This window comes from Bos grunniens, chromosome 15, assembly GCF_055505025.1.
Source record: "Bos grunniens cultivar Pamir isolate PY7600 chromosome 15, Bosgru_T2T1.0, whole genome shotgun sequence".
Taxonomy (NCBI): Eukaryota; Metazoa; Chordata; class Mammalia; order Artiodactyla; family Bovidae; genus Bos; species Bos grunniens.
The window spans coordinates 32,750,407-32,764,277 of record NC_141179.1 but is presented as its reverse complement, the minus strand read 5'-3'; the positions used below and the strand labels follow the sequence as shown (position 1 = coordinate 32,764,277).

General features: G+C 45.3%; 1 protein-coding gene across 10 annotated transcripts in view; it reads right to left on the bottom strand.

Annotated features, from left to right (window-relative positions):
- Positions 1-3,028: 3,028 nt before the first annotated feature.
- The window catches only part of SORL1 (sortilin related receptor 1), a 170,560-nt gene continuing 159,717 nt past the window's right edge, over positions 3,029-13,871 (bottom strand). For all 10 annotated transcript variants that reach the window (XM_086338350.1, XM_086338353.1, XM_086338360.1 and 7 more), the window contains 3 exons: positions 11,438-11,630; positions 8,455-8,667; positions 3,029-7,086 (listed from right to left, as the gene is read on the bottom strand). In XM_086338350.1, the coding sequence (XP_086194476.1) occupies positions 7,019-7,086; positions 8,455-8,667; positions 11,438-11,630 (474 nt within the window). In that variant the 3' untranslated portion in view covers positions 3,029-7,018. The remainder of the gene's footprint in view (positions 7,087-8,454; positions 8,668-11,437; positions 11,631-13,871) is intronic.

Below are 13,871 nucleotides of genomic sequence, written 5' to 3'. Positions count from 1 at the left end.
TGATTCACTTTGCTGTTACAGTGGAAACTAACACAACTCACGCTCATGCTTAGTTGTGTCCTACTCTTTGCGACCCATGGACTGTAGCTGACCAGGCTCCTCTGTCCACAGGATTCTCCTGGCAAGAATACTGGAATGAGTTGCCATTTCCTCCTCCAGGGGATCTTCCTGACCCAGGGATCAAACCCATGTCTCTGGCATCTCCTGCACTGGCTGCTGCTGCTAAGTCGCTTCAGTCATGTCCAACTCTGTGCAACCCCATAGATGGCAGCCCACCAGGCTCCTCCATCCCTGGGATTCTCCAGGCAAGAACACTCGAGTGGGTTGCCATTTCCTTCTCCAATGCATGAAAGTGAAAAGTGAAAGGGAAGTCACTTAGTCGTGTCCAACTCTGCGATCCCATGGACTGCAGCCTACCAGGCTCCTCTGTCCATGGGATTCTCCAGGCAAGAGTACTGGAGTGGGGCTGCCATCGCCTTCTCCATCCTCCACTGGCAGGTGGATTCTTTTACCACCGAGCCACCTGGGAAGAATTATAAAGCAACTACACTCCAATAAAAATTAATTTTTAAAAATTATCTAAATCACAGGATCAACTTTAGAATTAAAACAAAAAATTAGAGTTTAGCACAGCAACTGGCAAAGAACAGGTGCCAAACAGCAGGAAACCATTAAAACCATTAAAAACCATTTTAATCAAATGGGCTATGGGACAGGTAGGACTCCATCCCTTGGGGCCAATAAGGGTTCTACTAAATAGCCCCAAAATCTTCCGTTGAATTCCTGTATCTCTAATAGAGGTTTTCTGATAGTCTACATTTTCTGATAGCTTTTCAACTTTGCTGTTAGGGCTTCAGCCTTGGTAGTCTTCTGTCTTTAACTGGAACTGGAGATTCACAGGCGACACACGTAGGCAGAGTTTGGGAGCTACCCTGTGTGCCCAAGGACTCAAAACCAGCGTCCTTTCAGAGTTACTTTCAAACCAACACATAATAGAATCACCTTAGAGAAATAACAGCTCTCAAGCCAAGAAGGTATCATAGCCCAGTCTGAAAGCACAGTTAACATCACTATAGAATGTTTTAGGGCAGAGAGGCGTGAACTCAACTGCATAACCAAAAGATAAGTCAGGGTGGCAGACACAGGTGATGCCCAAGCCCAGTCCAGGGGAAACTTCAGCAAAGTGGGAGGGAGGTTCAAGAGAGGGGCTGCTGCTGCTGCTGCTACGTCGCTTCAATCGTGTCCGACTCTGTGCGACCCCATAGACGGCAGCCCACCAGGCTCCCCCATCCCTGGGATTCCCCAGGCAAGAACACTGGAATGGGCTGCCATTTCCTGCTCCAATGCATGAAAGTGAAAAGTGAAAGGGAAGTCGCTCAGTCGTGCCCGACTCTTAGCGACCCCATGGACTGCAGCCTACCAGGCTCCTCTGTCCCTGGGATTTTCCAGGCAAGCATACTGGAGTGGGGTGCCAGTGCCTTCTCTGTCAAGAGAGGGGAGATATATGTATATTTATGGCTGATTCATGTTGATGTATGGCAGAAACCAACACAACATTGTAAAGCAATAAAGCAATCATCCTCCAATCAAAAAAAAAAAAAAAAGACCGCACTGGCAGGACGTCCCTGGCAGTGCAGTGGTTAAGAAATTTTGCCTTCCAGTCAGGGGAACTAAGATCCCACCTACGATGTAGTCAAAAAACCAAAACATGAAACAAGTAATGCTGTAACACATTCAATGAAGACTTAAAATAACTGTCCACATGAAAGAAAAAAATCTTAAAAAAAAAAAAGACCCAGTTGGCACGACCTTTTTAAATAGAAGTGGACACAGACCTGTATCAAGGTTTCAAATATTAAGTTCATATGGAGTAGATTATTCCTCTAGTGGACTGTCAATCACTCATTGCTGTCCATTCAGTATTCACTGGATAACTGCTATTTATGCCCAGCCCCTTCCCACTTTTTCTCTGAGCCCCAGCTCACCAAACAACCTTCTTGTTGCAACTGGCTCCTCCCAGTAGAGCTCCCATTGTGGGGAGAATGCACGGGGCACACTAATCTGTTAAGAGACAGGGCGATCTCCTGAGGTGAGTTCATGGATTATTTTGTCGTGAATCAGTCTCATGAGCTTGTTGAAGGTGCATTTGTCCTCAAGAGATTGACTATCATATGCCCACTATCTAAGCCTGGAAACCTAAGAACTACACTATGACCAGGGGGTAGATATCCCCTTGGGATTTTCCAGGGCATAAGACACTGGATTGAGGGTGTTTATCCTGACACTGAATGGTGTCAGGAGGCAGACGGCACAGTGATACAGAACAGGACTATTATTCTATTGAAGGATGGTTTTGGCATTTTACTTTCTGGCTAGGCAAATTCCCTAACTTCTCTGAGCCTCTTTTTCCTCATCTACCAAACAGGATGATAAAACTTCAGAGATTGATTTTTGGCTCAATATTTAAACAAAGAGCAACATCCCAGAAGATGTTACACCAGATTACCTGCCCTGTCCCACCTGTTCCACACTACCTCCCCTGACTCTGCAGGTCCACCCGCTTTTCATCACCAATCAGAGGCAAATGCAGCATCCTTCTCAGACTACGTTGCCTCCAGAAGCCTTCCAAAACTGTTCTCTACACACAGCTCATTGTACCGCTTCTCATCTCTTCTCTGATTTGAAAATTGCCCTCTTAGCAAATCATCTCTAGGAAACGTAGTTATGGCTTTAAGGGAGCCACATTAGTCTTTATCCCTGTGGAACAATTTTATTTACTTCAAAACAGCCATCATGTCTCCCCCCACCTCAGCCACCGCAAAGACATCATGTTCTTCAAGGATCCACCATCTGAGAACCAGCTTGTTAATAACAAAATTATTCCAGGTCTTAGTGTTCTCTCATCTATAAAATAAACATGCTTTTAAAACATGACAAATCAAATGGTGTTTGGAGACCATATTAACCATCTTCACTGCACTCCAAAGAACAACTCGAGACGCGAAGAGAGCGGATTTTCAAAGAAGTGTTTTCTTGACCCAGTTAAATTTTTATTCAGTGAAAAAAGTTGACATTGAGACAAAAATGATCTTAAGACTGTGTGACAATAGAGTAAAATCTTCAGCATAAACCAGTGATTCGGAAACTTATCAAGGCAACTGAAATCATAAATATCTAATTTCACTTTGGAGAGAAACAAGTATACAGTGCTTCACTTGAAGAGCAGAGTAGGCCTTTATTTTGCTGCACATACTTTTGATTTTTGCCTAAAGGTTCTAATAATTCATAACGAGGTTTTAAGTGAGAAATGACATGGAATGTTGGAGAACAATGTTACATTTCAGCATTCATATTTGTTCCATTTTAGCTATTACATAGGAAACTAATACCATTCTCGGGTTACTTGGCTCTGATGATTTAATTCAAAATATGGCTGCTCAAAGTTAGTGGGCAGAAACATACACACAACCCATCCTCTCTCAAACCGTGTTCATTGGGGGTACCCCTTCTGAAAACAGGCTTATCATCTGTGTACCCAACAGCACACACAATCTCTTGCTATCTGCTCCTACCGCAGACTTGCATAGAAAGTAGTCTATATAAACTTAATGCACTGGCTTTAATTACACAAAAATTGTACCTGAAAGACAGCACACACTTCAAGAAAAATAATGCAATAGCAATGTCATGATACTATCCCCACATGAGTGGAGATTCTGCACAGAGTTTTATTCAGAGTCAATTCCTAAAATCAATATGGAGGTGGCATCCAGTTTGCTGACTTGCCTGGGTCTCTTCTCGGAGGGACCCCCCCCCAACTCTGCAAAGAAGAGAAACATCTCAGGGATTCACCATGACATTCTTAGTGGGAAAGTGACCAACCTATCCTGACAGGATGGGGTTTCTGCCCTTAGGGAAGTGCTGAGAACATGATCTCACTAGATGGAGAGTGACCGCTGGGTGAATACTCAGAGGAAGGGTTCTCCAGTCTTCCTCCCCAAATGTCCTTACATGGTTGAAGCAGAGCTTCATCTAGTGGGTCACACATGAACATGCAGCTGTGTCCCCCATGTGTCCCCCTAAAATATCCCACAGTACTAACACACATGTACCCTCTTCCCCAAACCAGAAGTTTCAACCAGTTACCCAGCTTCTTAACTATACACCCAGCTGGCCAGGGCAGCCAGCAGTCATGGGAGCATCTCACCTGTCTGGAAAAGGTTCTGCATAGGCGTGGCTTCTCCCTGGACTCCTCTGCAGGACTCTCCTCTCTGTTATTTCATCCACACAGACCCACATCTCCTAAGGCTCGAGGGGCAGTCAATCCATCCAGGGGCAAAACTGGCTTCCAGAGAAAATCTGTATACAGTCACCCTGCCCGCCATACTACATCGGTGCACTGGCGGTCCGCTGTCGTCCATGTGGACGTGGGCTTCTGACATTCTACTGCATCCTGGGAGAAAATAAAGCCTTTTATCCTGTGCAGTGTGAACTCTGGAGGTGGCGTCTCCAACGAGGTATGAAAGCCCCTTCTTCAGGGGCTCCAATTGGTCACAGTGAAGACAGTTATCCGGTCACCTTCAAAGGCTCCACAGAGTCTCTGCTCTCATGTCCTCTTGTCCCTCCCACCTCGGGACTCTCACAGGCGGCTTATATACATCAAAACCTCACAAAGCTACGCAGAGCGAGGTGACGGTGCGTGCTTCAGTAGTTCATAAAAATATACAATTTACACATAGCTGCATCTGTCTAGCTTAGTCTTCGGGAACTTAGCTCTTCTGTTTATAGAAAATACTCTAGCCCTAAAAGGCTGCTTGTTCTCAAACAGCCCAGTGGCGTTTTCCAAGGAGAGGGGTGATGGCCAGTCTATACAGTACGGTGCACTAAGCATTGGCAGGCACTGGGAACAAGACGCGGACGCTCAGAAATATCTCAAGCTGCCAACTGGAGACATGTGCTCGGTAGAAAGGCTTGCCTATGGAAGAACTAAATATAAAATCTCAGCGCCTTTGATATCAGCTTTCACAAATGCCCCCCAAATTTGGCAGGGAAAGAAAAACAAGAAAATAGACTTTCTACTGGTTCGATTAAATGACTTGCCTCCCACGAGATCATTCATCTTTCAGTTACTTAAAGTGCTTATTTAAAAGGGAAGGTGGTAGGGCTCAGAGTTTTGAACGAAACTCCAAGGCAAGACACAAGATAAAGCCAAAGAAATTCCAGTCTTTCAAAACATAACACAGGAAAGAGAAGGAAATCATGCTGGAAGAAGGCTAGTCATTTACCACCATTCGCAACATCCTAATATCTACAGTTGAAAATACTCCTCAAGCAAAACATATATATACACAAATAAAAAATTTTTTAACTAAAAACACTTTAATTGGCTCTTTGTTTCCCAAACACTCCCCAGGTAGAATAAAACTATGTTATCAGCCAAGAATGATACTCTTGGTTAAAAGAAAGCAAAGACTTGCGAGAGGATGATGTGTTGCATCAAAGAGGAGACAGGGTTTTGACAAAGTCTGCAGGTGAGGGACACTATGCCAAAGCATGACTTTGGAATAGATAGCCCCAGAGCTCACTGCTTCTCAGCTGGGAAGAACTTCTGCAGTGAGGTGCATACAGTAGGCATCACAACAATGCCACACACTGGGGCTGACAACAGTAGGTCTCAAGAGTGGGCATCAGTCCCCACTGGATCTCACATACCTACCAAGAGGCCATGGTTTGAATACAGGGGAGGCATTGAAAGACAGAAGGATACAGCACAGCTTATCTTACAAAGAACATCAATTCTAGCACTGCTGCTACTGTGAGCTAGATTGAATGGTCTCGAATTTACACATCTCCTGTAACAGTGCATAGCATTTTCTCTTAAAATTGGGCAGGGGTACAGGCGAGGGAGGTGGAAGAAGAGAATTAAAAAAAAAAAAGAGCGAGAAGGCACTGACCCAATTCAAAGTGACTGCATATATCAGTGTGGATTTTTAAGGGCAGTAAGTGGCCACCTCAACACAAACATAAAACTTTCCATTTGAGATTTGGTAAATAAAAGCAAACCAAAATAAAATAAAATAAACCCCCCCCAAAAGGAAAAATTAGGTACTATATCTGCCACTGTAGCTATCATGGCACAGATCTAGAATTCTCTCCCACAGCCAGAGTAATTTTTTGCAATGACAATGATACCAGTGTAGAATACAGCAGTGTTATCATTTTGTAGCTGTGAAAGCTGTGTCTTGCACAGAGGTGTGTGCAGCGAGAGTCCATCCATTAGCATAAGCAAAGAAGCGCGGCTTGCAGGGCTTCCCAAGCTACAGCTCTGTTTAGCGGAAATGGAGCAATGACTCAACAGGCTCTTCTGCCAAACACCGTCGTGTGACACACGAGCGAATAAAAATGGATTGTTTCCGGAATGGCAAAAAGACTGCTTCTGTTCCTCATCGTCCAACCCTGCAGGCGGGGCTGCTCATAAATTTTGTGGTGTCAGATGACCACTGAAGCCTGGCCCTACACAGAGTCCCAATAAATTAACAAAATAAAAGAAATGTCCCCCCTTCGTACACTCAAACACTTTCGTATAAACTACCTGCAAACAAAAATTTAAATTTGAGCTTACTTTCGAGGAGGAGGGGTTCTACCCATCACTCTCTCTTGAAATCTTTATTAAATACATTTCTGCATCTTAGAAAAATAAAAAGAATGGCCAATTTATTGAACCAAAATTATCTCATAGACTTAAAAGCATGCCCAGTAAGCACAGCCCTGTAAGACTATATTAATATCAAATCAAAGCAATTTCGTTACTAAAATCAACCTGGTTTGAAGTTCACAGTTGATTACGACAAAGTTTATTCATTCCTTTCTTTCCTTTTTTTTTTGTTTTTTTGTTTTGTTTTTGGCCCATATAAAAATAACATATTGCAACTCAAAGTGCATCTTTTAAAATAAACCATCAACTATCTTTATCAAATAAAATATTTACAACATTTGGTTTCTAGTGAGGAAAGCTCTTTCAGGCTATCACCATGGGGACGTCATCGGAAAATCCAGTTATCATCGGAGCATCTTCGTCGTCCTCCCCTAAAGGCAAGACAGTCAGTCTTTGGTGAGTTCTGGGGCACTTCTGCGTGACCCCCACCTCCCACTACTGACCCCCATCCCTACATCACAAGGCCCAGCTAGAAACAGCAGCAGCAGAACCAGCAAGGCACAAGAATCAGTGCTGAAACCAGCCCAGCTTCTGACATTCTTGGGTCACCTGCCCCCCATCAACAGGTGGCCAACCTTCTTTTCATGGTAGCTTGAACTTAACCAAAAAAGGAAAATAAGTTTAAAGAGGAGGGATCTTATTATCCATCCCAAATTCCAATGGGTGGCTTAGGTGCCCAGTTTGAGTTATCCGCACCCTATGCTAGCATGGTGAAAATCACTGTGTGTATCATACACGCCGGGTTGGCCGAAAAGCTCCTTTGGGCTTTACAGGTGTGTCAGGTATACCTGTTAATTGTAGTAACTCACAAAGAAATAACCAGAATTAATCTTTGGCTGGCCAAAATAAAAACTGCCGGTCACAGGCATTCGTTTTGCAAAAATCCCCCGGTCAGTAATGAGTTAATTGTATTTATCAAGTAGTTTACTCCCTCCATGAGCGTTTTGGAATTTGAGCACGCATACATTTATATAAGAACGGGGACATTTCCTTCTCTTCCCCAGGTCATATACCACCAATACATAAAAGAAGAACGGCCAGCGAGGTTGTGCTAGCCACAGGAGAGAGAAACAGCATGATGGGAAGGGTCATTTAGACAGAGACCAATGAAGAAAGCATTGCTTTTTGTCAGTCAAGACAAACATCTCCAAAGATGTCAGACCTCCAACTGTGAGGGATGAGAGGGGTCGGAAATTCTTGAGAATCTGCTGCCACTTTGGAAACACCCAAAGCCCAGGCAGGGTCCACCCACCCTTTGTGTACAAGGCAAGCTCCCACCTGTTCTTTGACAGAACTCCCTGGGCATGCTATCAAACAGTTTTGTTCAGTTGCTCAGTTGTGTCCAACTCTTTTGTGACCCCATGGGCTGTAAGCCCACCAGTCTCCTCTGTCCATGGGCTTTCCCAGGCAAGAATACTGGAGTGGGTTGCCATTTCCTTCTCCAGGGGATCGTCCCAGACCAGGGATCAAACCCACATCTCCTGCATTGGCAGATGCATTCTTTACCACTGAGCCACTGCGTTCAGCCACCCCACTGAACAGGGGACTGGTATTTTAATTTAGAAGCAACTACAAAGTAAAGGGCTCCAACTGATTCACCCCAAAGCAGTGGGATTATCGGTTAATGAAGAACTCTGCTAGCATCAAAAGATGAGCTCAAGGTAGGCAATTCCTCAGCAAGCCCCTGGCCTTGTGGGGTCCGCCCCAGGAGGGAGAACCTTGCACCCTGCCCCACTCACCCAGGTCATCGCCCGAGGAGAAGATGGCCGAGCCCAGCCTGGAACTGTAGTGGCTGTTGGCGAAAGCCGTGAAGCTGTTCTGCAGCCTCCGATGCTTTGTGTATAGGATGGCGAATCCGACACCCAGGCTCAGCAGGATCAGGAACAAGATGGGGACTACCACGGCAGCTACGTCAGTGGATCTGGCAGCCTGGATCGTTGATGCATCGCCACCTGCCAAAGCAAGACACCAACCCATAGGGCTCCCATGGGAGGGCAGGAGAAAGGACCAGGTAACCCCTCGCCACCCTAGCCACCCAAATGATGCTGAAGAGTCTGCAGCAGCTCCCCGACTCGCCTGTCCCATGTGGCACGTTCCTGCATGTGACACCCGAATGTTTCCCAACTCCTCACCACGAGCTGATGGAGGACAGGCCTCATGCGTGCAAATACGGTAATTACATCAGGCTCCTAATCACTGCCTCGTTGGTTATTTAGATAATCTCTTGGAAGGGAGACCTTTGTTGGGGTATCAACACTGATTTCATTAGCATTATTACTTAAGACCACTTGCTTGCCTTACATAAGAGGATGTGAAATCAGACCACTAATTAACGAGATTGCAATTATTTCCCCCTACTTGGCACCAAAGTCACTCTGAACTGCAATTACCTGAAGCTCCATTAAGTGATACAAACGAGATTCCTTTACTGCAATACTGACTTAACAGCTCGTGAAGTTTTATGAGGTTTATTTTTTACTTAAAAGAGAAAGAGGGAATCTTTCCATATACGTTTAACATTTTTTAAAAGCCTCTGCAAAGCCTTTTGGGTATCTATAACCTATCAGTGATATTCCCTTCCCATTGTCTTCAACAAATACTAGCTTTATCATGATGTACTGATACGGTTGTAGCAACAGAACTCTGTTGGGTTTGTGCCAGTTTTTCTGGAAAGGGCGGACTTTGCACGGCAGAAATCCTGGGGAAAGTCTGAGCCTGCAGCAGGAACACAGTCATATAAGTCAGTTTTAGCTAAGGAAGCAAAGTGGACATCCTTGGTCTCCATGAGAAGCCTCATTAGCCTTGACGCTGTTCCCTGGTGCAGGGTGAGGAGATGGGGCTAGGCCTCCTCCTCATGGGGAAAGTTCAGTAGTTACACAGGGATTCATCACAACAGGTCCCCATAAAGCTAAGTCAGAGAATAGCCATTTCCTGCAAGCCTGATATAACAATTCAATATCCGTCTTTCATTTCCTTCACTATTGACTTTACTAGACAAAACTCTCCCCAATCTCAGTCACGTGTCCCAACCTAATCTCAACTGTGAAGTGGTAACCAGGGGGAAAGCTCTGGGCTGGAGGAGTCAAGAGGAAGCCAGCATGGCGGAGGTGACAGAAATGGAGCTCGTTCCCACCCCCACCCACCTTCAAGGGGATGTGAACATCACAGGGCAGGATGTGGTCCAAGGAAATGTCTACCCGAGCAACTCTCCCACCTGACAATCCTGCTGGCACATGTCCTCACGGCAGTTTTCCCCAAAGTCTATTTCACAGGTGGCTACTTGGTTTTACTTAAAAAGGAGGCTCTGCTTAAGACACACTAAGACAGGAGTTTGGTTGGTTGTTTTGTGTAGGAACTTAACAGAACTGCGAACGGGCTACAATTCTCCAAAGGGATGCGATGTACCAGGTTTCCTTTTTAAATTTTTATTTATTTTTTATTTTTGGCCCCGCTGGGCCTCTATTGCTGTGCATGGGCTTCCTCTAGCTGTGGAGAGCAGGGGCTATTTTCCAGTTGCCGTAGGTGGGTTTCTTACTGCAGTGGCTTCTCGTGTCGCGGTGCATGGGCTCTAGGCACACAGGCTTTAGCAGTTTCATCGCTCGGGCTCTAGAGGGCGGGCTCAGCAGCTGTGTGTGGTACATGGACTTAGCTGTTTCTCAGCATGTGGAATCTTCCTGGCCCAGGGATGGAACCTGCGTCCCCTGCACAGTCAGGCGGCTTCCCCTCCACTGCGTCACTAGGAAAGTTCCAAGCTCTCCCTCTTTTAGAGAGATGCCAAGGATAGGTTATTCCACTAGAAGCCACCCCGGGAAGGGTGATGGAACAGACAAGAGGTCTAACATAAGATTCTGAGCTTAAGCACTGGTTGGTTGTTGACTGGGAGTAAATGTAACTAAACAGACCAGTGGCAAAACATTTGTTGAAATCCTGGGTAAGCTATTACGACCTGAACAGAATTTCTGTGTAAATGGGAGGTTCCTCCTCGTCGTCATAAGCATGGCCCCACACTGCTGTCTGTCAGTGTCCAGAAGACAGAGATCCCAGACTGACCTCAAGATGTGATCTGAGGGTGACGGCAAAGATGGAGGGAAGGCTGGGAAGTCAGTGAGGCTGTGATGAGATAATCTATTGACTTGCAAAATCATGGGGAATATTAGCATACTAGAGGCTCTGAAAGGTCCTCCAGAAAATAAAAACAAAACTCATTAGGCTACGGCTTCTCAAACAGAATCTCCTTTTTAAACAAAACATTTCCTTTCTTCTGACTTACATTCAGAATATGGTCACCTTGTAACCCTAGCACCTCACACCATGCCTGACTAAGGAAGGATTTGTTAAATAAATCAATGCCTGATTAAGCTGATGCATAAACGATTTTCTTTAGCACTGCAAGAATATTTCAAATGCATTTTTAGAAAGACACATGTTCATCAAGGGTTTCCCAGGTGGCTCTAGGAGTAAAGAACCCACCTGCCAATGCAGGAGACATGAGATGCGGGTTCAATCCCCGGGTCAGGAAGATCCCCTGGAGGAGGACATGGAAACCCACTCCAGTATTTTTGCCTGGAGAATGCCATGGACTGAGGAGCCTGGAAGGCTATAGTCCACAGGCTTGCAAAGAGTCTGATATGACTGAAGCGACTGAGCACGCATGCACATGTTCATCAAACCACGCTACATCCTTGATATATTTCCCGGAAAATGGCAGCAACAGTGACTTACCAGACCCCAACTCATCATAAAGCAGGACTGCAGGCTCCCCACAGATCTGGCTGCCGAAAAGACATCGTGCTTGGACAGTGAAAGTATAATTATGACCCAGTTTCAGGTTGGAAATTTTAAAGAAATTGTCCGTAGTATTCCCAAGGTAAGCTGAGATATTCATGACACTATCAAACATGTGTATCTCGTAGCCCTGAAAACAAACACAGGAGGGACTGCTCAGGAAGTTAAGCAAGGAAGCCGACAGCTTCTGTTATGGGTTACAACTTTATATGAGCTCCTTCCTGCAGGGACTGATAGATGTTAGAGCACCGTACCAGTTTTTTATATATTATAACTGAGATTAGATTCAGAAAATAGGCATTTTCTCATCCCCAAAGTCTCAAATAACTACCACATCTGCTTCTGAGCCACACAGCAGAAGTGGAAAAACAAAAGTCATTTTAACAAACACTGATTTTTCAAAGTTCTGGTCAGTTCACTCATCTCCAGGAATGTTTAAATGCCACAAAGAATCCATATAATTAAAGCAACTATTCACTGTAATGGGATTGGACTAATCCAGGTAGCAGTGGATTTCAGCCATGAGGTTAAAAAAAAAAAAAAGGAATTTGCAATAGTGAAAACGAGACATTGCTCCTTCAAACAGCCTGTGGGAACTCCCCTGTCAGCTGCCAGTTCACTTCCTATCTCCTTTCTTTCCGACTCTTCCAAGCTGATCTTAGCCCCAGTCCAGCCTGGCCTTGAACCCAGCAGCACTGCAGCAGCTCAGATCTATTCACTGGGGGAGTATGGAATAAGCCTCCTACTTAGGCTGGCTCAGCGTGAGTCCTTGGCTCCTGTGCTGGAAAAGTCCCTCTTGGAACAGCCCGAACCCAGCATGCTGGCTGGGATCAGGACTGACTTCCAGACTTCTAGGTCAATCTCCAAGTTTTCCAGCGTCAGAGCTACCGGCACCCCTCTGTCCCTGTAAAACCCCTTCTCCTCTCTATCTCTACTCACATATTGGGCCCCACGGTATAATCATGATCTCCTGGTTCTTGTCCTGTTGACCTGCACCTTCTTTGAACTCCAAGTCAGGTAGCAGAAAGAAGGACTCGTCCAGCTTAGGCCAGATCCCTCCGATGGGAATGGAATACTGACTGCAAGCCCAACCTTTATAAAGCTGGGCTCCTGCCACCCTGATGCCAACTGGGTGTCCTGGACCACCTGCCTGGAGTCCCCACTCCTACATCCTTGTTTAGAAACTAGTAACTAGCATTTATTATCTTCTAACATATATGTGATATAGGACATTTGCAAAACACATAAAGGTATTTAAAAAAATGGAAAATGATACAAATGCTAGCCACCCAAAATTTACTGGACTGATCCTTTTCTGGTGGGCATTAGGGTGTCTCTTCTTAATTACTGTCATAAATAAAATTCTTTGTGCACATTTGTTTCCTTAGAGTAAAATCCTAGAAGAATTACTGGATCAAAGGATGTCACATTTTCAATGTTTCTGATACCTACTGTAAGTGCCTTACAGAAGGTGGAGCCCATACATTCTCCCAGGGGGCTCCTCTTTCCAGGTATGACTCTCTTACTGGTACTGCTGCTGCTGCTGCTGATGCTAAGCCCCTTCAGTCGTGTCCAACTCTGTGCGACCCCACAGACGGCACCCCACCAGGCTCCCCTGTCCCTGGGATTCTCCAGGGAAGAACACTGGAGTGGGTTGCCATTTCCTTCTCCAATGCGTGAAAGTGAAGTCGCTCAGTCGTGCCCGACTCTTAGCGACCCCATGGACTGCAGCCCACCAGTCTCCTCCGCCCATGGGATTTTCCAGGCAAGAGTACTGGAGTGGGGTGCCATTGCCTTCTCCGCTTAACTGGTACTATCCCTCCCCAAAACTTTTGTCAGTGTAATGTGAAAGTGCTGTATCTTTGCTGTTTAGATTTCTAGTGGGGCTGAAACTATTTCCTTTTGCTCACTGTTGCTTGAAACTTTTGTTACCTGTACCTTATTCAAAATGAAAATAAGATGACCCTTGAACAATGTGGCAGCTGTGGCTCTGACCCTCAAAAACCTGAGAATGACTTAGAGTGCATCCTCTGGATTTGTGGTTCTGCATCTTTGGATCCAACTATCTGCAGATTGTCTGGTATATTAAGTACCCTACACATGAACGAGTTCTATTCAGAGAGTGCATCTGTAAGTCCAATTTGTTCATTAAGTTCAACAAAGTTAGCCTAGGTACCCGACTAACACAACTGGCTCTATACCACTACTTTTACGCTTCCTTCTGGCCATTCCAGGGCTTCCCTGGTGGCTCAGTCAGTGAACAATCTGCCTGCAATGCAAGTGGTCTGGGTTCAGTCCCTGGGTGGAAAAGATCCCCTGGAGAAGGAAATGGCAACCACTCTAGTATTCTTGCCTGGGAAATCTCATGGAC